The 22,628-nt window shown below is 32.6% G+C and overlaps 2 protein-coding genes across 2 annotated transcripts in view; both read right to left on the minus strand.

Moving 5' to 3' along the window:
* The window catches only part of LOC144975544 (leucine-rich repeat serine/threonine-protein kinase 2-like), a 7,049-nt gene extending 6,596 nt beyond the window's left edge, over positions 1-453 (minus strand). The window contains exon 1 of the mRNA XM_078919704.1: positions 371-453. Within this exon, the coding sequence (XP_078775830.1) occupies positions 371-453 (83 nt within the window). The remainder of the gene's footprint in view (positions 1-370) is intronic.
* The window catches only part of LOC144974939 (leucine-rich repeat serine/threonine-protein kinase 2-like), a 115,251-nt gene that overhangs the window by 57,225 nt on the left and 35,398 nt on the right, over positions 1-22,628 (minus strand). The window contains exons 17-29 of the mRNA XM_078918473.1: positions 21,082-21,226; positions 19,494-19,594; positions 18,585-18,704; positions 17,580-17,679; positions 13,345-13,623; positions 12,822-13,007; positions 11,824-11,976; positions 10,325-10,473; positions 9,271-9,352; positions 8,155-8,354; positions 7,308-7,418; positions 1,925-2,058; positions 1,058-1,206 (exon numbers count right to left, since the gene is read on the minus strand). Coding sequence (XP_078774599.1) covers positions 1,058-1,206; positions 1,925-2,058; positions 7,308-7,418; positions 8,155-8,354; positions 9,271-9,352; positions 10,325-10,473; positions 11,824-11,976; positions 12,822-13,007; positions 13,345-13,623; positions 17,580-17,679; positions 18,585-18,704; positions 19,494-19,594; positions 21,082-21,226 — 1,909 coding nt within the window. The remainder of the gene's footprint in view (positions 1-1,057; positions 1,207-1,924; positions 2,059-7,307; positions 7,419-8,154; positions 8,355-9,270; positions 9,353-10,324; positions 10,474-11,823; positions 11,977-12,821; positions 13,008-13,344; positions 13,624-17,579; positions 17,680-18,584; positions 18,705-19,493; positions 19,595-21,081; positions 21,227-22,628) is intronic.

Below are 22,628 nucleotides of genomic sequence, written 5' to 3' on the forward strand. Positions count from 1 at the left end.
GTATCAAAACTCTCTCTCTCTCTCTCTCTCTCTCTCTCTCTCTCTCTCTCTCTCTCTCTCTCTCTCTCTCTCTCTCGTTCTTCATCTTACTTGTTTAGTACCATTATGGAATCACTGTGAGTATATACAAAATGAGTGGGGAACGGTACTCACATTCTTGTTCACACTAGGTCATTCAGGTCATAGCGTAATGAAGCATGATATATTCTGAATTCAAACCCTAATTAGTAAATATTTCGTGATTTACTCTCGAGCAATATTGTCTTCACACTTCAAATTAAGGGTTAGAAACATTTCTCCAGCTGTCATGTAAATTATTAGAGCATTTTAGTGAATTAGAATGTAATAAGGAATCATTATCGCAACTCACTTTTGACGTAAAATGTGGGTCATTGTGTGAAATCGCATGATATGGCAATTTTCCTTTAATGCTATGGACTTAAATGTAGTCATTTCTATATGGGATATGAATAATTCTTACTGTTTTTAGCAAATAAAACGTGACAATAATAATTAAAGAGAGGACAATTCAATGTTATAATCTTTCAAAAATCAGATACAATAAACAAAAAATGGCTGGCCAAGGAGGCCCCACCACTGAAAATTTTGACTTTCTTTGGTGTGGCCAAATCAGGTTCACATTCGGACATTAAAAAACAAACGTTTCCCATCAATTCCTTTCAACAATCGTGAACTAACAAAAATGTTACTGATTGTCCAGTAAAATACAGAGTAACCACTATTTTTTGGTAGGGTCCAAATTAAACCCTAGTTATCATCCTTAATGAACCTTTAAATTCCTATTAAATATTTGTATGAAATGGAATAAGGAAAATGACTATTTTAAAGGCATATAATTTCCATAGTTTGATTTTAAAAGTTAAACAGCACTTGTAACTGTCATTGAACAGGGAAAGCAAGGAGCACAATTATGTGGTTAATATCACTCAAAAATAGTTTCTCACATAGGAATAAGTAAGTATAATACAAAAGTATGGCTAGATTTACCGCCAGTGAACTAGTGGTAAAGAAAAAAATGTCACTCATCATCACTCACCCAGTCCATTGTTGGCTGCCATCAATTCTTCCAATTTGTGGCAATCTCTGATAAATCCATCTGGCAACACCTTGACTTTGTTATGGGAAAAATCCAGGATGCGTAATTCTGACAGATTGCACGTTGATGGCAAACTTTTAATGTTGTTGCTTGAAAACAAAATAAAAAACACAATAGAAATTGATGAATTCTTGCATTTTAATTGCTCCAGTCAATAAAATCATCTATAAAGTGAGCCAGTCTTATAAAAATATATTGTAATGAGTCTAAAGACCTATAAGATTACTGTTACCTCAAAGCACAGTCTAAAGTACAGGCCCGGACATACTTTATTGGTTTATTGTTTACATGCAGACCAATTCTCCTCAGGGGTGTTCTTATACTACGAGAAAGAAGAAGAAAAAGGAGAGGAAGAAGAAGAGCAAGAGAAAGGAGGAAATTCTCATTCAAATTGTGAACCAACTGAGCGATCGGGACCCCTAAAGTGTTGAGAAAAATAGTACATTTGAACAATAGATGCTTTGAATAATTATCTGATTAATACAATAGCTCTGAAATTGCATACATCATTTTTTTAATGCTCTATAATTCAGTCCTATTTGAGGATCGTCGCTTCTTCATACTTTTCACATCTTGTATCATTTACACCAACTTTTAAGCCCTGCATTATCGGAGACAAATATTCTGGTGCTTATTTATAAATATGAATACAAGAAGTAAAGAATTGAGCAAATTTTATCATCATGTGAAAAACATCCCCTCTATAACAAAGAAATGAATGTGGCATTGTGAAGCATCTTGAGATAACAAATTCATAGAAATGTCCTATATAAATGTCCATATCTTAATAATCAAAAGAGACCTTACCAGCTGATATCCATTTTAGTCAGGAAATTCATAGCCTGTCCGATTCCCTGGGGAAAAGAGATCAGCCTGTTCTGTGAAAGATTCAATTCCTCAATAGTAAACACCTTGGCTGTGTCCATTTGTATGCTTGATATCTGAGAAAAGAACAATGAGATGTACATTCTTATCATTATCATCATTACCTTTATATATATATATATATATTTATTTTTTTTTTTCAAAATTATTTTTTTATTCCGCAACTTACCAAATATTTAGTCACTGGAAACAGAAGTGCAAACCATCAATCAAAGTAAAATAAAAAATATTTTTAGAGAGGTGAGATTATTTACTAAAGTTCCACACACAGCCGTTTATTACACTAGAAATCTGTCACTTTAGTTTTCTACCGCCTCACCCCCAATGGGAACGACCCACCGTCGATGACGGGGAGACTACCGTGTGGTTACGTCATAACAGATGTCCAGAACATGAGAACTGGCCTATATTTATCCCTGCCGGTAGAATGCACCGCTTGGATTTCATTGTCAGTCAGGCTATAGGACAGATTTCGTAAAATCGTTCATTTTTACACTGCAATTGCTGACCATACACTTCTTCTATATTTTTCTATTTTATATGGATATAACGGCCACATTTTCATCTTCAAGTCGCAATTATTTTCATTGATATCAAGAAATAGTGAGTATACTTTATTCTTTCTTGAAAAATGTATATTTTTCTATTTAAAATTAACCTGAAAAATATTTTTAATTGTTTAAAAAATTCAAATTGATGTTATCTGAGTTTTGTTACCCTAACACATGGTAGTAAATATAAGAGTAATAATCTACTTTTAATATAGCATTTATTTCACCGATTTGTAATGACAGGTTTCTGCACAATAAATGTGTAAACACACCTTGTCTAATTCTTTGTTGGCTAACAAAATAGTCCCGTATTCAGACAAACTCCAGAGACATAAGAACACGAGTCCAATGGTGATGATAACGTTGTTGTTGTTGTTGTTGCTGTTTTATGGTGATGATGATGATGTTGATGATGATAGCGCAGTAATAGTAGTAATCGTAGTAGCAGTAGTAGTAGTAGTAGTAGTAGTAGTAGTAGTAGTAGTAGTAGTAGTAGAAGTAGTAGTAGTACACACACACACACACACACACACTCAGAGAGAGAGAGAGAGAGAGAGAGAGAGAGAGAGAGAGAGAAAGAGAGAGAGGCAGTGTGTGTGTGTGTGTGTGTATATATAAAACTCATGTACGCACATTTTTAGCACGGAACGATTTTTATTGCATTGAACTTTGAACCTATAACTTTCACGCCGATTTGCCATTCCGTCTTCACGATTCGCACCTTCCCTCGATATTCTTCTACATTGCCCGTTGATACAGTCAACGGGCGTGAGAAAAGAGCGTAGATAAATATATTATGACATCATCAAAAAGCGATGTAATCAAAGGTGGCGGATGATTGTGTAACCTCAAAAGCCCGGTGGACTCCGTTACAAGGTCGAACATTCGAGGGGATATATGTGATTTGAGTGGGAGGGGCTTATTTGACTTTGCCGATGACCGACTGGTGGACGATTGAAATTATAATTGTCCTTTTTCAGCAGCCAGTTGGAAATGGGTAATTGTAAACATCTGATTGGCACTCCATGGATAGAAAGCAGTTTGGATGTCATGGGATGAAATTGCTGGAGAGATGGAATAAATTTGAAATGAATTGAAAGTAATTTGGGGCGTTGTCTGGGTGTCAAATAAGACTCTCGCAGACCGGTGATAAATCAATTTTTGGCCACAAATGCTACAATAAACTTCTTTCTCTATCTTATTTTTGCTAAAAATATTTCAGAGTGGGTATAATAGGCGGATTCCATTTTGAATAACGGGCATTTAGAACTATATTTTAAAGGAAAATTATTACGTTATTATAATTAGCAGGCATCCAGGCGATCACTATCGTATTATTTCTAACAATCAATAATATTATTATAACTCTTATTATTACAATTCTTCTTCTTCTTCTTATTATCATCATCATCATCATCATCATCATCATCATCATCATCATCATCATCATCATCATCATCATCATCATCACCATCATCATCATCATCATCATCATCATCAATATCAATAATAATTAATGATTTTTTTTCTTTACTCAGATGAATGGTCAAACTGAAAACAAGCATTGTCTCAATGCAAATGGACTCTGCCAAATAAGCAGTGAAAGGGCTCAAATGAGATATGTGGTTAAAAAACATTTCATGCAAACTGCTCCAGAATTAGCAAGTGAAGTTCCACCGGTGAAAAAAAAAAGAAAACATAACGTTGGTTGGTTAATTAGATGCTGTTTCTGTGACATGTAACAATCAGCTGTTCCTTAAAATAATCGTGAGGTTTTGCGTATGTTAATAAAAAGTATAAAAATATGTTAAGATCTATACAAAGTTCAGAGGAATACTTATAACTTATTTTTACCTATGATTGTCAATTTATTTTAAAATAACAGTTCATTTTGATTATCTGATCAATAATCCTCCCGCCCCCCCCCCCTTCCCGTCCTTTTCAATGCGTTTATCACGATTTTTTATTGTCAAAAAAAGGATATTATTAATTTTTTACTATTATTATTATTAATATTATTATTATTATTATTATTATTATTATTATTATTATTATTATTATTATTATTATTATTATTATTATTATTATTATTATTATTATTATTATTATCATTATTATTATTATTATTATTATTATTATTATTATTTTATTATTATTATTATTATTATTATTATTATTATTATTATTATTATTATTATTATTATTATTATTATTATTATTATTATTATTATTATTAATACTAATAATAATATTGTTATTATTACAGTGGTGATCAAGAGTAAGATAAATACACTGATATTTTATGATTATTACTATTACTAGTATTAGTATTACATCGATGTCACGTGTTTCAACTGATTCACAATGATCATTTCTGTTATCCACGATGCTTCGGTTGTTCAATAAGCAGACCATTTTCAACAAATTTCCATTTTAAATAGTATTAGCTATCTGGTCGGCGTCCTTTTTTTTTTTGTCGCAGCACTGGAGAGAGAGAGAGAGAGAGAGAGAGAGAGAGAGAGAGAGAGAGAGAGAGAGAGAGAGAGAGAGAGAGAGAGAGAGAGAGAGAGAAAGTGTGTGTGTGTGTTGGTGTACATAAAACTAATTTATGCAACGTTTTACCACGAAACAATTTTCATTTTACCACCTCAGTTTAATCTCTCATCAGTTCTCTCTGACAATTGAACTTTGAACCTATAACTTTAACACAGCTACGTCATTCCATCTTCACGATCCGCACCTCATCGCGATATTCTTTTATGTTGACTCGTGGTACAGTCAACGGGGTTGAGAGTGAGAGAAGAACATAGATATTGAGTGACATCATCAAAAGCGATGTGATCAAAGCTGGCGGATGGTTGTATAACATCGAAGACCAGTGACTGGTCTACAAGGCCTATCATATTCGTGGGTATGTGTGATTTGAGTAGGAGGAGCTTTCTTGACTTTGCTGATGACAGACTGGTGGACAATTGAAATTAGAATTGTCCTTATTCAGCAGCCAATTGGAAATGGGCAATTGTAAAAAGCTGATTGGACGCTCCATGGAAAGAAAGCAGTTTGAGGGACATGGAAGGAAAGTGCCGCAGAGCGTGGAGTGGGGAGGAGTAAATTATATTGTATGAATGATAGTAATTTGGGGCGTTGGGAAGTTAAATAAAACTCTCGGAGGCGATGAGTCAATTCTTTGGCCGCAAATGATTCAGTAAAATTCTTTATTCTTTCTTTCTTTCTATTTTTAATTCCTTTCTGTCAGAAGGACATATAGGCGAATTCCATTTTTTTTTAAAAACGGGCTTTCGAAAGCTATTTTTAAAGAGAAATGATTGCGTTTTTCCAAAATTAGCAGGCGTTTAGGTGATAGCCACTATGTTATTTTCATGAAAATGATAATTATCATCATCATCATTATTATTATTATTATTATATTATTATTATTATTATTATTATTATTATTATTATTATTATTATTATTATTATTATTATTATTATTATTGTTATCCTTATTATTATTGTAATTATTATCGTCATCATTATTATTATTATTATTATTATTATTATTATTATTATTATTATTATTATTATTATTATTATTATTATTATATAGTTTAGATCTATACAAAAGTCAAAGGAATGCATATTACATATCTTTTCCTAAGAATTGTCAATTGCCATTACTAAAACCAGTTTGTTTTGATCATTTGATCAACAAATCCCAACAATTCGGTGATCACGCATTTTTTTTATTGCTGTCAAAAAAGGATATTGCTGTACAGGTGAGCGGATATCTCAACAATGCTTCATTACAAAACGACTTTGATTATATATTTCTATTCTGTGAATATTGATGATTATTGCAGTATTTCTCATTTATTTGTATAAACTCAGATAACTATGTCATTTTTGATTATATCGTTTGAAGTAATTAAAAGTTTTGACCCATTTTTATGGTTATTTCCTATAAAATCTAATCCCAAATGATCTACTAAAATTATATCAAATAAAAGTATGTAAATCACTAGTTATGACTCTAAAATATCTTATTGCAACATCTAATAGCATCTTTACTACGCTACTTTGAACTTGAGAAAAAAATCATCAAAATAGGAAAAATTGCTCAGTCTCTCTTTTGGCACAGGCCGTGACTCACCATCTGTTATGAACTAGCGTCCGGCAAAATTTACCTGTCGAACTAAAGTGAAAGCAGTAAACGGCTGTGCACAAAGGAGATCAAAATTTTAGTCATTGAATGATTATATTACGAATGATAACCTATCTGTTTATAATCTTTTTTCCCAGTTCCCACAGTACATTCCACAAAACTTACAGTGGTTATATATCACTATTTTTAGATACTTTACGGAACACTAGAAAAGTGAGTTATACAAAAAAAAAAAAAAAAAAAAAAAAAAAAAGGTGGCTCAAGACAGTTTTTACACAATGTGTTTGTGCATATACAAAATGGTACAATAGTAGACAAAACACAAAACTCGAACCAATGGTAAGGTGTCAAAATAAAAAACAACCCCCCCCCCAGCCCCACCCTTAACCACCACACACCTTAAGATTTTTATATAATGTTGATAATTATTTACAACTGTATTGGAGAAATGACTGATAATCAAACATGTCTATCATGTAAAACAAATCAATGCTGTTGATTTTGATGTATCTATGTTGTGAGATAAACTTGAGACAAAGACACCTCACCTTGTTGGGGAAGGGGAAGTGTTCTACATGTGTAAAATAAATACCTTGTTGAACGACACATCAAGGGCTCTAAGACGAATACAATTCTTGACAGCATAGGGAAATTCTTCCACTTTGTTGTTTTGAAGATACAGTGTTTGGAGACTGGATAAAGACTACGAAAAATGTAAAAAATTAATGCTATGCCATAAGACTATAACTTATTTCAATAACTATAAATATATACTTCTATCAATACCTCTCTATATAATGAGGATCGTTACTAAGACAGAGCAATATTTGAGCACTTTTACAATAATCATCATCAGCACTATCACCATTATCTTCATCATTGTCATTATCTTCGTCATCAACATCGTCATCATCAATGAAACCCTTTTCATACTTTCGTAGAGAATTTCAAATGTTAATTCTGAGCATCATTCAGACCTTGATAGTCGAGTGGTATGGGCTCTTGTTTTGAGTAACAATTTCAAGTAATGTAAGACATGATCAGTGACAAGCAGCACAAAACTGAGAACCAGGTTCTGAGTATGGCGCTTTATACTTATAAACATTAAGCCATATGACACCAATTTGAGTGGCTATCTGGATAAAGGTAGTGACTGTATTTTGCCAGTACAAAAGAGGTTAATAGTCGATGACTCTAATAAAAAAAAAATAAAAGATATGTTTTATATATCCTAAATGGGGAATAAATGAAGCATTTAAAAGAGTCTTTAGTGTAGTGAAAGGCCGAAAATGTGCTATACAATTTTCTTTTAAATTTCAATTTCACTTTTTAGAAATTTTATTTATCTATAAACTGCAAAATATAAAATAATTTTTGATATCTCATTCTTTACAGATGACTGCAGTTCATTTATGGCTTTTTTTAAACAAGAAAAATACCTTGATTATCGTGCTCGGGAGACTTGTGAGATCATTGTAGCTAATGTCCAAATGCTCAAGGGCAGAAAAGCTCTGCATGAGCTCTGATCCGTGACAGATCAAATGATCTAAACTTGCAATGTGATTGGATGACACGTCAAGGCTACGGACACAGACTTCTCGCTTCACTGTCTTGGCATCTTCTACACCAGTGTCAAAATCTTAAAAACACAAGTTTAAATACATATTTGATGTTAATATCTAGGAAACTGGCCCAATGACAATACCTTTAAAATAGAAGAAATATTTTTTACCTTCACATATTTTGTTTGTTTGTTGTTGTTGGTTTTTTTTTTGTTTTTTTTTTACATCTGATTCACTTTAAGTAAAGGAAAATTTATAAACCTAGAGTTTACCTGCACTTTGGAATACCAACGAAAAAGTAAGACGAAAGGAACTAGATCAGAGAAACTTATGAGAAGACATACACACATACACACACACACACACAATATATATATATATATATATATATATATATATATATATGTATATATATATATATATATATATATATATATATATATATATATATATATGTATATAATATATATAATATTTCGTGTATAATAATGATGATCAACTTCATTATACTTGAAATATTTTATAGATAACTCTTATCAAAAAGTTGAGCACTATTATTTCACGATATGACCAGTGGGCTAGAGCTCAGGTGGTCGCTGGTTCGGATAAGTAAGTAAGTATTTCACGATATATATTTTTAAAAATTTTTTAATTAATTAATTTATTTTTTTAAATTATTTTTTTATTATTATTCTATTTTTTTCAGGACCTCCCTGAAGATTCCATCAACACTGTAGGAGGAAATAACCGAATGAGGTGAGGATAATTAATAATTCACCCCAAGAAACTGTCGAGCACTCTGCCTGTGGAATTCAGCCAATTCCCCTCGACCATATATAATGCTACATATATATTACAAGCATTACAAATGTGAGATATACTCACAAAGATAAGCGTACCCTTGTCTTACAAGCTTTTACCTCAATTCAAAAGGACATCTGAGATGAGATTTATCAATGAAATAAAGGTCTGTTATATTAATTATTTTCTTACCAGTTTCCCCAGCAGTTTCATCTGTGGACAGGATGGATAACCCAGAACTTCTTCTTGATGGAAAGCTTTCATTGTCTGATGACTGTGTCAGGGAGGATATATATAAATATATATATATATATATATATATATATATATATATATATATATATATTATGAGTGTTGGTGGTACACGTAGGTATGAAAGTGCTCGATAATGATGGTTAGAGCTCATATAAATATATATGGGATCACTCACTTATATGTGGCCAAAACATATGTTTCTGTGGCTTTCATCCACGCCATCAGTTGGCATATTGTCGTAGACAACTTTATTCCCTTTGAGATCGATGTTGTCCAACAAACATGTCAACATCGACCTCAAAGGGAAAAACGTTGTTCTGCGGACTATATGCCAACTGACGACGTGGATGAAAGCCACAGAAACATATGTTTTGGCAACATATAAGTGAGTGATCCATATATATTATATATATATATATATAATATATATATATATATATACATATATATATATATATATATATATATATATATATATATATATATATAATATATTATAATAATAAGAATAAGAATAAGAAAATAATAATAATAATAGTAATAATAATATTAATGATGATGATGATGATGATGATGATGATGATGATGATGATGATGATGATGATGATGATGATATATATATTATCATCATTATTCATCATCATCATCATCATTATTATTACTATTATTATTATTTTCATCATCATCATCATCACCATCATCATCATCATCATCATCATCATCATTATCATAATTACTATTATTATTTTAATTTTCATAAACATCATTTTCATGACCAACACCACATACGACATCATTAACTTTATTATGAGTATTATTGTTCCTAAATGGTAGATAATGATAACCTCTTCAAACACAAGTCTTTAATCTTACATGGTCAAACAGAAAAGACCCACCCATGTCTGGAATTATTTTTTTACCCTAAAAGCATAAAAAGAAATTAGCATGATGTTATTTTCTTTCCAACTTTAAATTTTGATGGTAGACAAACCTGAATGTCCGAGATACTGGCACCATAAGGTGACGAATCATCACTGGTGCGAAACTGAAAATCACCTTCCTTATCCTTATCATCTCCATATTTCCTTTGTGTGAGTCGATAGAAAGAATCAACGCTATTGAATTTCCGAAGCCATTTACCTAGTTTTTTAAAGGAGATTTTAAAAACAGTTATAATAAGCCTTATTGTACATTTTATGCCTTCCCTCCATAGAGGCCAAGGCACATAAGCTCAAGCAAGATAAAAAGATAACTCATTTCATAAAAGGGTGTTCCAAATACTCAAATGGTGGAGCATTTGACAGCTAAGCAGGTAGACCTGTTTAAGATCAGAGATAATATCAGAATTTGTTCTTACTCATCTCTTCAACCAGCTGTGATTGGGCAATTAGGTTAGCTAGATCTGGTGGAAAGTACTTTTCAATGGACTATCGCTCAATCAAAAGAAAGCAAGCTTTTAAAACTGTCCATTTTAACCCATATTACACTCCACTCTCATGGGTCTTTTGGATTAGGGCTACTTTTTCATGACATAACTTGAGTTGTAAAAATTGTGATGTACCAATTTTGAGATTGATAAAACATATCAAGACACTTCTGAAGTAAAAAGCTCCAAAGAAAAAGTAAGAGAAAGGGAACTGTTTCGAATACGATTCAGAAGATTCCAACCACCATTGTGCTATTTTGGAATTACCTAATTGTCCCATCCACGCACAAGCGAAGGATCTCCCAATGAAGGATACACTCAAATGTTTCCAAACTAGATTACACTCAAAACTAAAAATTAGAGTAGCACATAACAAAGAGAAGATTTACGAGGAAAAAGAAACTATACATGTGACGACTTCCATCTCAGCTAAGGATCCCTGATAGAGCCAGGAACAAAACCGAGCAATGTCAATCCAGAACAAAAGAGAGACAAAAATGGAAAAGAAATACAGTTAAAGAGAGATAAAAGACACAGCAAAAGTAGTTACCCCCCCCCCCCCCCCCCCATTGTAACACTTTGTTTTATAAACAGATAGTATAGTAAAAAGAGACAAAAGGACTTTTTTTTTTTAATTCCCAGAATAAATAGAAATGTGATATTAAAGAGACTACAAATAATCTTATACCAAAAAAAAAACAAAAACAAAACAAAACAAATCTTTGGTCAATATTCTGTGACACCCTTTTATATAAATCTTCTAACATCATATTCAATATTTTCAAAGCAAGCACCTACATTCGTTAATTTTTAAAATAATCTTGAGTGATCATTATGGATGAGTTTGAATAAATGATATACAATCTTTTCTTCAAAGCAGATCAACTGGAGAATGGGAAGGGGGGGGGGGGGAGTGTGAGGTGGAGAAAACTAATGCTAATAACAAGATTTGACTTAGCATGGACAATTGATGAACAACATTGTAGGAATAAAAAAATGGATCAACAACATGAATTACAAGGACATTATCAAATATATAACACTGCTCATTCCACAGTTCTTACTTGACGGAACAGCTTTTTGGCTTTCCATGACCTTCGAAGGTTCGGAAATTCGTCTAGGATCAGCGGGACTAAAGGGAATGTTTGCTCCTGTCAGTGTTGTCTGCTTGTAATCTTCCCAATATTCCTCAGATGGTTCAAACACTGGGATTTCTTCTTGGAGGGATTTAATAAAACAAACAACAACAAAAAATTATACAAAATAGTTTAGTCTTTTTTTTTTCGGTAAAATGACACGGGAACAATTTAGACATGCTTTTTGTAATTGTTTTTGTTAAATGACAATTGGACCTCACTTCAGACATACATTTTTTAGTTTATTCGAGCATGGATCACTTTATAAATGCTTTTTGTTTTTATATAAAATGACACATGCTTTTAAAAAAAATGTTGGTCAAATGGCATATGGAGTACTTGAGAACATGCTTTTTGTTATGGTTTTTACTTTTATGGTGCATGGATCACTTTAGACATGTTTTTATGATTTTTTGTCTGAGAGTTTAAATTTGCTTGCAATAATCTTGGGTCTTTTCAATACAAAAAGGTAATTGGAGATGTAGCTCTTACTTTAAAACATATTTATTACAGCACAAATGTATGGTCTTTCCTTCATGACCTTGAGGTATTGGGTTCTATATACATCCAACGTGTTCTGTGGACTTGAGCAAGTCACCTCAGTCTAGATAACTTTGCATTGCTGAACTGCAGCGGACACTTTTGTTATTTCAGACTTCTCTTGAAATATCTCTTGAGATATTTCCCCTCCCATTTGGGATTAATTAAGAAAATCTGAATGTCCTAATTTTTGTGTAATTGATATTTTATCCTTTTTGTTATGCCTGAGAAAAGGAGATGGTACAAAGCAAATATGAGACTTGAAAGATTATGATTTAGGGTTCAACAATGACTGCTACGCTTATATGTCACAGTTATCAAAGAAAGAATACTCTATTTATACATTAAACCAAACTGGGACATGGTAAACTAAAATGAAGTATTACCGTCTAACTCCAATGCTGGTGGTAATCCTTGGAAGAAAGATGGAGTTATCTCCTCCATGATGTCATGGTTCTGAGAACTTGAATCCAGTTCCTTTCCACGCCTCCGTTTACGTATATGTTGTAACATAGGATTTGCTTTGGGATATGAGCTTGGACGTTTTGGTTTGCCCTGGACCTGGGATTTTGCTGGTGTATAGAAACAAGCAGAAAAAAGCAACATTCTTCTTTTTCAAAGACGAAATACAATGATTGGGAAATAGATAAAAAGAAGAGACATTGAGACAAACAAGTCAAAATGTGATTTTAAACAAAGTGGTTTTAATTGATTAATTTAATTCACAAATGATCTAATCATCATTTAAAAAAAAATAAGTTGAGATCTACTAAATTAGTTCAAAAAGGGTCAGATAAAAGAGATAAAAATGGTGAATACTAGGGGGAAAATAATGCCTGTAACTCTAGTAACAATCATGGAAATAAAAAAGATGATATGATCAATTTAATTTGCTGAAAAACTAATTACCATGTAGATCTTGGATTGCTTCAAAAGTGAGACGAGAAACTTCAGAGCTACTCCGCCGAAAACGGAAATACTTGTGTCTGAGAATTTCTATATTTGTGTCACTAGCACAGTGATGGATGCGCTTGTTTCGTCTCAGCTGACTGTCTTTGATTTTAGCCACAAAGTGCTTAGATGTGTCAGAAGATGAGTAAGACTGTTTGACATCTCCACACAGAGTTGGTATAATCCATTCAGGTCGGAGGTCACCAAGATTGTAGTTGGACCATAGCACAGTGCCAGCTGAAGTTTGAAGAAAAAAAAAAAGCTCAAGGTAAGATTTTAGAAGGCAATAAAAATAAACCTTTCCTTCTTTACAAAAATATTCCATCTGAGCCATAAGCCCATGAATCCACAATTTATTCCAGTTTCCAAAGTGCTAATGGAAATGAACAATTGGATCGGATGCTTGCTTATAACTTTTGATAGGGTGCTTGTCTATAACTTTTAATAGGGTGCTTGTTTATCACTTTGGATAGGGTGAGTGTCTATTACTTTAGATAGGGTGCTTGCTTATCACTTTTGATAGGGTGCTTGTCCATCACTTTGGATAGGGTGCTTGTTTATCACTTTGGATAGGGTGAGTGTCTATTACTTTAGATAGGGTGCTTGCTTATCACTTTGGATAGGGCACTTGTCCATCACTTTGGATAGGGTGAGTGTCTATTACTTTAATAATAATAATAATAATAATAATAATAGATCTTTATTGTCCATAAATATGGCAATTTGTCATTTAGTTACACTTGTTATAACGTTAAATGATAACTGTAACATTGAACAGATATTTCACTCCTACTTACTCTTCTTTCTCTCTCTTCTCTCTCTCTCTCTCTCTCTCTCTCTCTCTCTCTCTCTCTCTCTCTCTCTTCCTCTCTTTCTTTCACACATGCGATATACACGACATAAACATATTCATTTCGTTTTCAATTTGTTACAATTGTGGCAATTCGACACCAAAAATTATCATCATTATCAATTGGTCAGTTAATCTAACATTAAATAAATTAATCAGTTAATCAGTCAACGAATCAGTCCTTGGTTTTTCTGTACCATATGAAATATTCAAACTTTTTATTGCTGATGGAACGAACGTTGATTTATACTTGTTAGTTCTACATTTAATCTGACAAAACTTTCTCCCAGATGGTAAAAGACCAAATTCATGGTATAAAATATGTTTTTTATTGTTGGTAATTGAGAATGCTTTCCTTTCTATTGCTTTTCCATGAATTCTTTCTACTCCATCAAGAGGATGGTTTATTATTTTTGATGCCTCTTTGATAGATTTTGAAATTTTTTATTTATCTTTAAGTCGGCATCCTCCAAACCATATGATGCAGCCAAACGCAATTACACTTTTAATCAATGAGTCATAAACTCTTAACAAAGTTTTCTTCCTTACTTGAAATGTTCTCAATTTCCTTAGGATTTATAATCTTTGCGCAACTTTCTTAGATATTATATTAATATGTTGAAAGAAATTGAGGGAACTATCAATGGTTATTCCTAAATATTTAAAATAGTCAACTATCTCAACATCATCTTTACCGATCGTCACACACTTTAAGTCGTTTTTATTTTTTACACCAAACACCTGTTCTTTCATTTTTTCAACATTTAATTCAAGCTGATTTTGTTTACACCATATATTTATTTGTTTGAAATAATTCTTTTCGGTAACTTTATCTTTTAATAAGCCAAGAATAGCAGTATCATCTGCATATTTCACTATAAAACAATTTTCAAAGGATGGTCTGCAGTCGTTGGTGTATAAGATGTACAGGATTTGGGAACTCACGCACCTTTGGGGACATCCGTTTGACAACGTTCTTTTTAGATAGGGTGCTTGCTTATCACTCACTTTTGATAGGGCGCTTGTCCATCACTTTTGATAGGGTGCTTGTCTATCACGTTTGATAGGGTGCTTGTCTATCACTTTGGATAGGGTGCTTGTTTATCAGTTTGGATAGGGTGCTTGCTTATAACTTTTGATAGGGTGCTTGCTTATCACTTTTAATAGGGCGCTTGTCCATCACTTTGGATAGGGTGCTTGTCTATCACGTTTGATAGGGTGCTTGTCTATCACTTTGGATAGGGTGCTTATTTATCAGTTTGGATAGGGTGCTTGCTTATAACTTTTGATAGGGTGCTTGCTTATAACTTTTGATAGGGCGCTTGTTCATCACTTTGGATAGGGTGCTTGTTTATCAAGTTTGATAGGGTGCTTGTCTATTACGTTTGATAGGGTGCTTGTCTATCACGTTTGATAGGGTGCTTGTTTATCACTTTGGATAGGGTGAGTGTCTATTACTTTAGATAGGGTGCTTGCTTATCACTTTTGATAGGGTGCTTGTCCATCACTTTGGATAGGGTGCTTGTTTATCAAGTTTGATAGGGTGCTTGTCTATCACGTTTGATAGGGCGCTTGTCCATCACTTTTGATAGGGTGCTTGTCTATCACGTTTGATAGGGTGCTTGTCTATCACTTTGGATAGGGTACTTGTCCATCACGTTTGATAGGGTGCTTGTCCATCACGTTTGATAGGGTGCTTGTTTATCACGTTTGATAGGGTGCTTGTTTATCACTTTGGATTGGGTGCTTGTCCATCACGTTTGATAGGGTGCTTGTCCATCACGTTTGATAGGGTGCTTGTCCATCACGTTTGATAGGGTGCTTGTTTATCACTTTGGATAGGGTGCTTGTCTATCACTTTGGATAGGGTGCTTGTTTATCACTTTGGATAGGGTGCTTGTTTATCACTTTGGATAGGGTGCTTATTTATCACTTTAATAGGGTGCTTGTTTATCACTTTTGGTTTATTGAACATCACATTCCAAATAACAAAACTGATTCTATAGACAAAAATATTGTCTCTCGAGACAATAAATATATAATGCATCAAAGTCATTAGCAATAATCAAATCTGTTTTTGCTTTTGAGTGGTTTATTGGTGCTTGCAACTCACATAGGTCATTCAACTGGGTCATTTAAGCAGCAGAAAAAGTAAGATAACAGGATTAGAGAAAAGGGAAAACAGAAGGTGATAGAAATCAAAATCTGAATATCAAAATTAAAAAAATATTATGGCATGAGCCTGTGTGCTTGTCCATCACTTTTGATAGGGTGCTTGTCTATCACGTTTGATAGGGTGCTTGTCTATCACTTTGGATAGGGTGCTTGTCCATCACGTTTGATAGGGTGCTTGTCCATCACGTTTGATAGGGTGCTTGTTCATCACTTTGGATAGGGTGCTTGTCCATCACTATTGATAGGGTGCTTGTTTATCACTTTGGATAGGGTGCTTGTTTATCACTTTGGATAGGGTGCTTGTTTATCACTTTGGATAGGGTGCTTGTTTATCACTTTGGATAGGGTGCTTGTTTATCATTTTAATAGGGTGCTTGTTTATCACTTTGGATAGGGTGCTTGTCCATCACTTTTGATAGGGTGCTTGTTTATCACTTTGGATAGGGTGCTTGTTTATCACTTTAATAGGGTGCTTGTTTATCACTTTGGATAGGGTGCTTGTTTATCACTTTGGATAGGGTGCTTGTTTATCACTTTGGATAGGGTGCTTGTTTATCACTTTGGATAGGGTGCTTATTTATCACTTTAATAGGGTGCTTGTTTATCACTTTTGGTTTATTGAACATCACATTCCAAATAACAAAACTGATTCTATAGACAAAAATATTGTCTCTCGAGACAATAAATATATAATGCATCAAAGTCATTAGCAATAATCAAATCTGTTTTTGCTTTTGAGTGGTTTATTGGTGCTTGCAACTCACATAGGTCATTCAACTGGGTCATTTAAGCAGCAGAAAAAGTAAGATAACAGGATTAGAGAAAAGGGAAAACAGAAGGTGATAGAAATCAAAATCTGAATATCAAAATTAAAAAAATATTATGGCATGAGCCTGTGTGCTGTGAGCAGGGCCCATTTTCATGAATGCGGACTAGCGCTTAGTCTCTGACTTTAGTCAAGGAATTGAAAAAATATGATTTCATGAGAGCTGACGAAGCAAGTCCCAGACTAAAATCACGGCACCTTCGGACTAAGTTTGGCCAAATTTTAGTCATTTGCTGAGACCAGACTTCAAGTTTAGTCTGAGACTAGTTACTAAGATACATTATAGCGTCGACTGATTGATTTTATTTTGTCTTAAACTCAAAACATTGCTAAAAATCTTACTCTCTTTCCCCTGGCTGATGTAGAAAAGAATCATTCCAGTTATATTGTGACATCCTTTTTCAAGACTGAGCTTCAAAGACGACTGCACATCTCGAACTTTCTGGGAAAAGAAACATGGAGAATCCTTAAGATTGATTTTTTAATAGTCACCATCACATAAACATGCACTTTTGTATTGAGCAATTTCATTCATAATGCCAAAACACATTACAGTGTTTTATTTATTCCATCAGTAGACCATAATAGACCAATTTCCATTCCATACAATATAATTCACTCATTAAGCCTCCGTTAAATACCAACAATCTTACAATATCCTTAACTGCTTATAGTCTGGTATTCATTCACACAAAGGTCGAGTGGAATAATGTGTGTAAAGTCAAGGTCACAACACTGAACCAGAGTTTTGCGATCATTGTCACCCATGCAGTTTATGGTCGCACTCAAGATGTCTTGACTTAGACATTAAAAAGTGTTTGTACCATATTTAGAAGAAAAAAGTAAGATAAGGTAATAAGGCTGTGTTAAAATTAGATCAAAGCTAATGTACTCCTTTTCTTAAATATTGGAACATGGTTGTATATATAAGTATATAAAGAAAACAGTATGAGCTTTGATTTTATTTTGTTCCTTTTATGAATGAAAATAAATAAAACAAAAAAATGTTATTATTCAGTGCTATTGTAATAAATTTCTATAATCCTCTCTGTCTCCGGCCCTTTTCATACTCCAAATTTGTATTCACCTAACAGTCTTTCATATTGAGACTTTCATCATATGATATATCATCCTCAATTTTCTTCTACTCTCCTTTCTATTTTCAATTTGTCAATTATTTTTTTCTTTATTGTTTTTTTTCTGTATTATTGGCTAAGAAATCTAATCTGTCTTTTTCTGATCATCTTGATACAAGAAGATATAATTGAGAATCTGATAAAATACATCCTTATTTCCTTCTTTATAATTCCATAATGTATTTTGCTTCAACAAAAATATCATATTCACCTGTCTAAGCAAAAGCTGTACCATGTTTTCATCCCCATTGCTGACAGCACGGTACAGAGGAGTGTCTACTCCATTCCCAACATTGACGTCTGCACCTACTTCAATCAAACATTCCGCTCCCTTAATTGCAAGAGAAATATTTCACGATGAAAAAAAAAACGTTAAACACACACACATATGAATCTGTTTCATATTGTTACATTTCTTTAATCTTTATCTTTAATATGTTTCTCATAAAATTATTTAGATTGAAAGAAAAATGTGGGTTTTTTTTTTACAAAGATCTGGTTTCTCTTTTTATACTACTATGTTCTTCTCAATAGTCTTTATCTCTTTTTATAAATGGCATCTGATATTTCTAATAATTTCTTTGTCTTTACTTTTCAAAACCATCATTGGTATCAGACGCTTTATTTTTGTCTTTAGTTTCCAATAAGCTAAACAGTCCATAAAATTACCATAAAATATATGCAAATACAAAGATAAAACCTTGCTCCCGTTCTTAATTCTGATCAAAAGAATAAAAGTAAGCAATAAGCTGGCCTGAAGATAATTGTCCATTTAAGTATTGTCCAAACATAACAGCTTCAAATAAGAAACAAATGCACAACAATGAGTGTCTCAAACTTTAAGCATATTATATAATGTATTTTTATGGTTTTACCATACTCAATAAGGTATAAAATGTTTTGTTTTGCAATCATTGTCACCCATCTGGTCACTGACCACGCTCAATATCAATTTAGTAAAAGATGAGACAATGCACCATTCAGCAATCAACACCACAACACTGAAGGCATTGAACTGCATATTACGTACTTTGTGTTGTTTTTTCTTTTTCTTATGAAGCTGTTTTCACTGTTCAATATGTTCAATAAAAAAAAATGAATAAAGCTACAAGAATCTTACAGCAATAAATCCTCTAGAACATGCGGTCAGTAACATGCGAGACTTGAGGTCTTGTTCCACACCAAGGACATATAGGCACTCACTAGCCAAGTCATGCAAGGCTAGAATGGCAGCAATAAAACAATAATGTTATAAGAACAACATTAGCCAATAGCAGGAATCAAGGGAAGGAGAACATCACAAAAGGTTTGATTAATCTAAAATAATCCAGGAGGGCAGACACGAATTACATTTTTAAAATCAGTGACATATACATATCTAAAGATGCACCTAAAAGGTTTTGAACTCAAAATTCAATGGAAAAGATAAAAAAGAAATTACAACATTAATTTTAATAAATATAATTTCTGCAAAGGGCAGGAAATCTGCATAACATACAAATATAAAATACTAATGAAATGAAAAGAAGTATTTTTTTCTTAGTGACCAATATCTCTCAGCTAAGACAAACTACAACAAAACAAGATTAAGTATATAAAAAAAAGACAATGTAAAATCCTTCAACTTGTAATATCAAAGAATTCAGGGGAATTAAAATGCATTAATGCAAGAAGAACATTTTTAAAAAGCTTAATAAAGACTTTCAAATTAAGTAATTAATAATTTTTTAACAATTAGTTACGTTTCTTATTTTTTTTTTAATTAAAAATATAAATTTCAAGCATTGTTCTGGGGGGGGGGGGGAATGAAAAAGGGAAAGAAATTTATCTTTTCACGAAGCACCTCGACAGTAATCATGAAAATGTCCATAAATTGTTGTAATAAATATTTTTTTTAATCCTTTCAAAGTCACCCAAGCAACCACTACCAACAATTGTAATCAAATAAGAAAATACCCATAACCCAAAAAACAAACAAACATGCAGGTACTGACGACATACCCATGCAAATATGAATTGCGTAGTGTCTACTTAGATACAATGTATCTATTTAAGTAAGACAAAAATAAAACACTACATTATTTTCAATTAATTTGACAATCAATTTAAACTAATACATTTTAAAAATAATTATGTCCTACATAGTGCTAGAAGAGAATGTCTTTTAAATAAAAGAGTTACTTAAATAGAATGCTAATAGTTAGAACAAATTTTCAGATCAGTATATTTCTAATGTTATAAAATGAAATTAAAATTTTTAAAAATCAATTTTCAAAAAACTCCATTATACTAAAAAATAAAAAAAATATAAAAAAAATACCCTTTTTACCACAATAAAATTACAAAACATTCACACGACAAATGAAGATCCTGGTGCTAAAGATAATTAAGTCACAAAATGTCAGTTTCGGAAAAAAAAAAAAAAGTTTAAATCCACTTTAAAAGTATGCTGACACTAATGTGTAAAATGTGGCATAATGAAAATAATTGGTTATTTAAATAAGGTTTTTAAGAATCAAATTTATTGGCATTTGTCTGAAAAATCATGACAATATGATTTAAGTATTTTTAGCACTAAAACTTAAAATGCAACAAAAAATCCACGCCAAGTCTTTATCGATGAAATGAATCTTTAAATTCGAGTTTTTACTTTTCCGAATGTCAATCGGCAACATTCGAATAAAGAAATATTAAATGAAATGAAGTACCTTGATCATTGTCAAATTTCTCTAAAATTTGAAACAACAACTCATGACAACCCTGGTCTACCAGAATCTCTGCCATAGGTGAATACTGGCCCTTCTTGTCTCCCTCAACACCTTTCTCTGCTAAGATCTGCATGGCAACTATAGCCTGAAAAACATTGAAATTAATAAATAGCCCGTCAGCATTGCAATAATATTAACAAAAATAAAAACAAAACCAAACAGTGATACAGTGGTGTTATAAGAATGCATGCCGGCTGCATTTTGGCCTAAATGCCCGCTATTCTGATGACAAAGAATTTTACTTATCAGATTCGTCACTCTAGTAGATGACCAATTTTTTAATATCATTTAACTTGTATGCCTAGTTTAAAAAAAAAAAAAAAAAAAAAAAAACTTTGAAGAGGTTGTGGAATGTGATTTTATGGATAATTTATATAGACTGACTAATCTAATAGATATAGACAGCGAACCAATGTTCCTGTACAAATATGGTCTTACGTTTAGTGGCCAACAGAATCCAGATAGCTCAGCAGTAGAGCATTAACACAAGAAAAGAGATCAGTTTCAATTTCAGATCAAGCATATATTTTTTTGTTCTCACCCTCTGTCCTATTTGAAGGGTAGGAAAAAATTGTTACTGTCAGTGTAACACTACAGAAACAGAGATAAATTAAATTTTCATATGCTGTATGGCACCAAAGACACGTTTTTAAATTGGCCATCAATTCTTAAAATTGTCGATTTTGTTGCAGATGCCAATGATGACAACAACAATGACAACGAAAATGATGATGATGAATGATGATTGCACTTTTAAGTTAAGACCTTGCAAAACCTTTGAAGATTAGTATAAAAACTCATTCACATCTTCAAAAGAAAAATTTAGTCATATCGATAAAAAAAATAATGAAAAGCAAAATTTCGTGTCATATATACAAAAAATGCTTGTAAAATTCAAAGTGATGTGAGTTAACAGTAAATTTATTGTTTTGGGGTGTGATTTTTAAAGGTTTTTCAAGGTTTTTCCAATCAAGGGAGATGACTGACATTTGAAAACGTCATTATGCAGATCAAGGAATATGCTATAGAAATTGAGTCAAAATTCGATATGCCTGCTGCCCAAACTGTATAACTATCAGATGCTCAGATTTATTCTCTTTCTATTCTATAAGAATAGTGACATCAGACCATCGGCCATTTGCAAGAAGCTGAAACACATTGCAAGATTGAAAACGTTAAATATGGTTGTTTCAACAATTGTTTTGCTGCAATAACATCTCCAAGAAACTGAAAGGGCAGATGATCTACCAGGTTTTACAGGCCACACAGGGGGGAAAGACAACTCGTCAAATAAGACAGATGTGATTCTTTACGAAATGCTTTTAAAATGAAGGAACTATAACATGTGCTTATGATGTCTCAATAAGCATACAAACAGCAGTACAGATTTAACCACAGTCATGGCAGTATTATGTAAGCCTGGAACAGAGGAAAAGAGGGGGAAAATAAAAAAAACTACAAATGTGGAAAAAATCGCAATATCCCCA

This window comes from Berghia stephanieae, chromosome 6, assembly GCF_034508935.2.
Source record: "Berghia stephanieae isolate SIO BIC M18660-M18661 chromosome 6, UCSD_Bste_1.3, whole genome shotgun sequence".
Classification (NCBI taxonomy): Eukaryota; Metazoa; Mollusca; class Gastropoda; order Nudibranchia; family Aeolidiidae; genus Berghia; species Berghia stephanieae.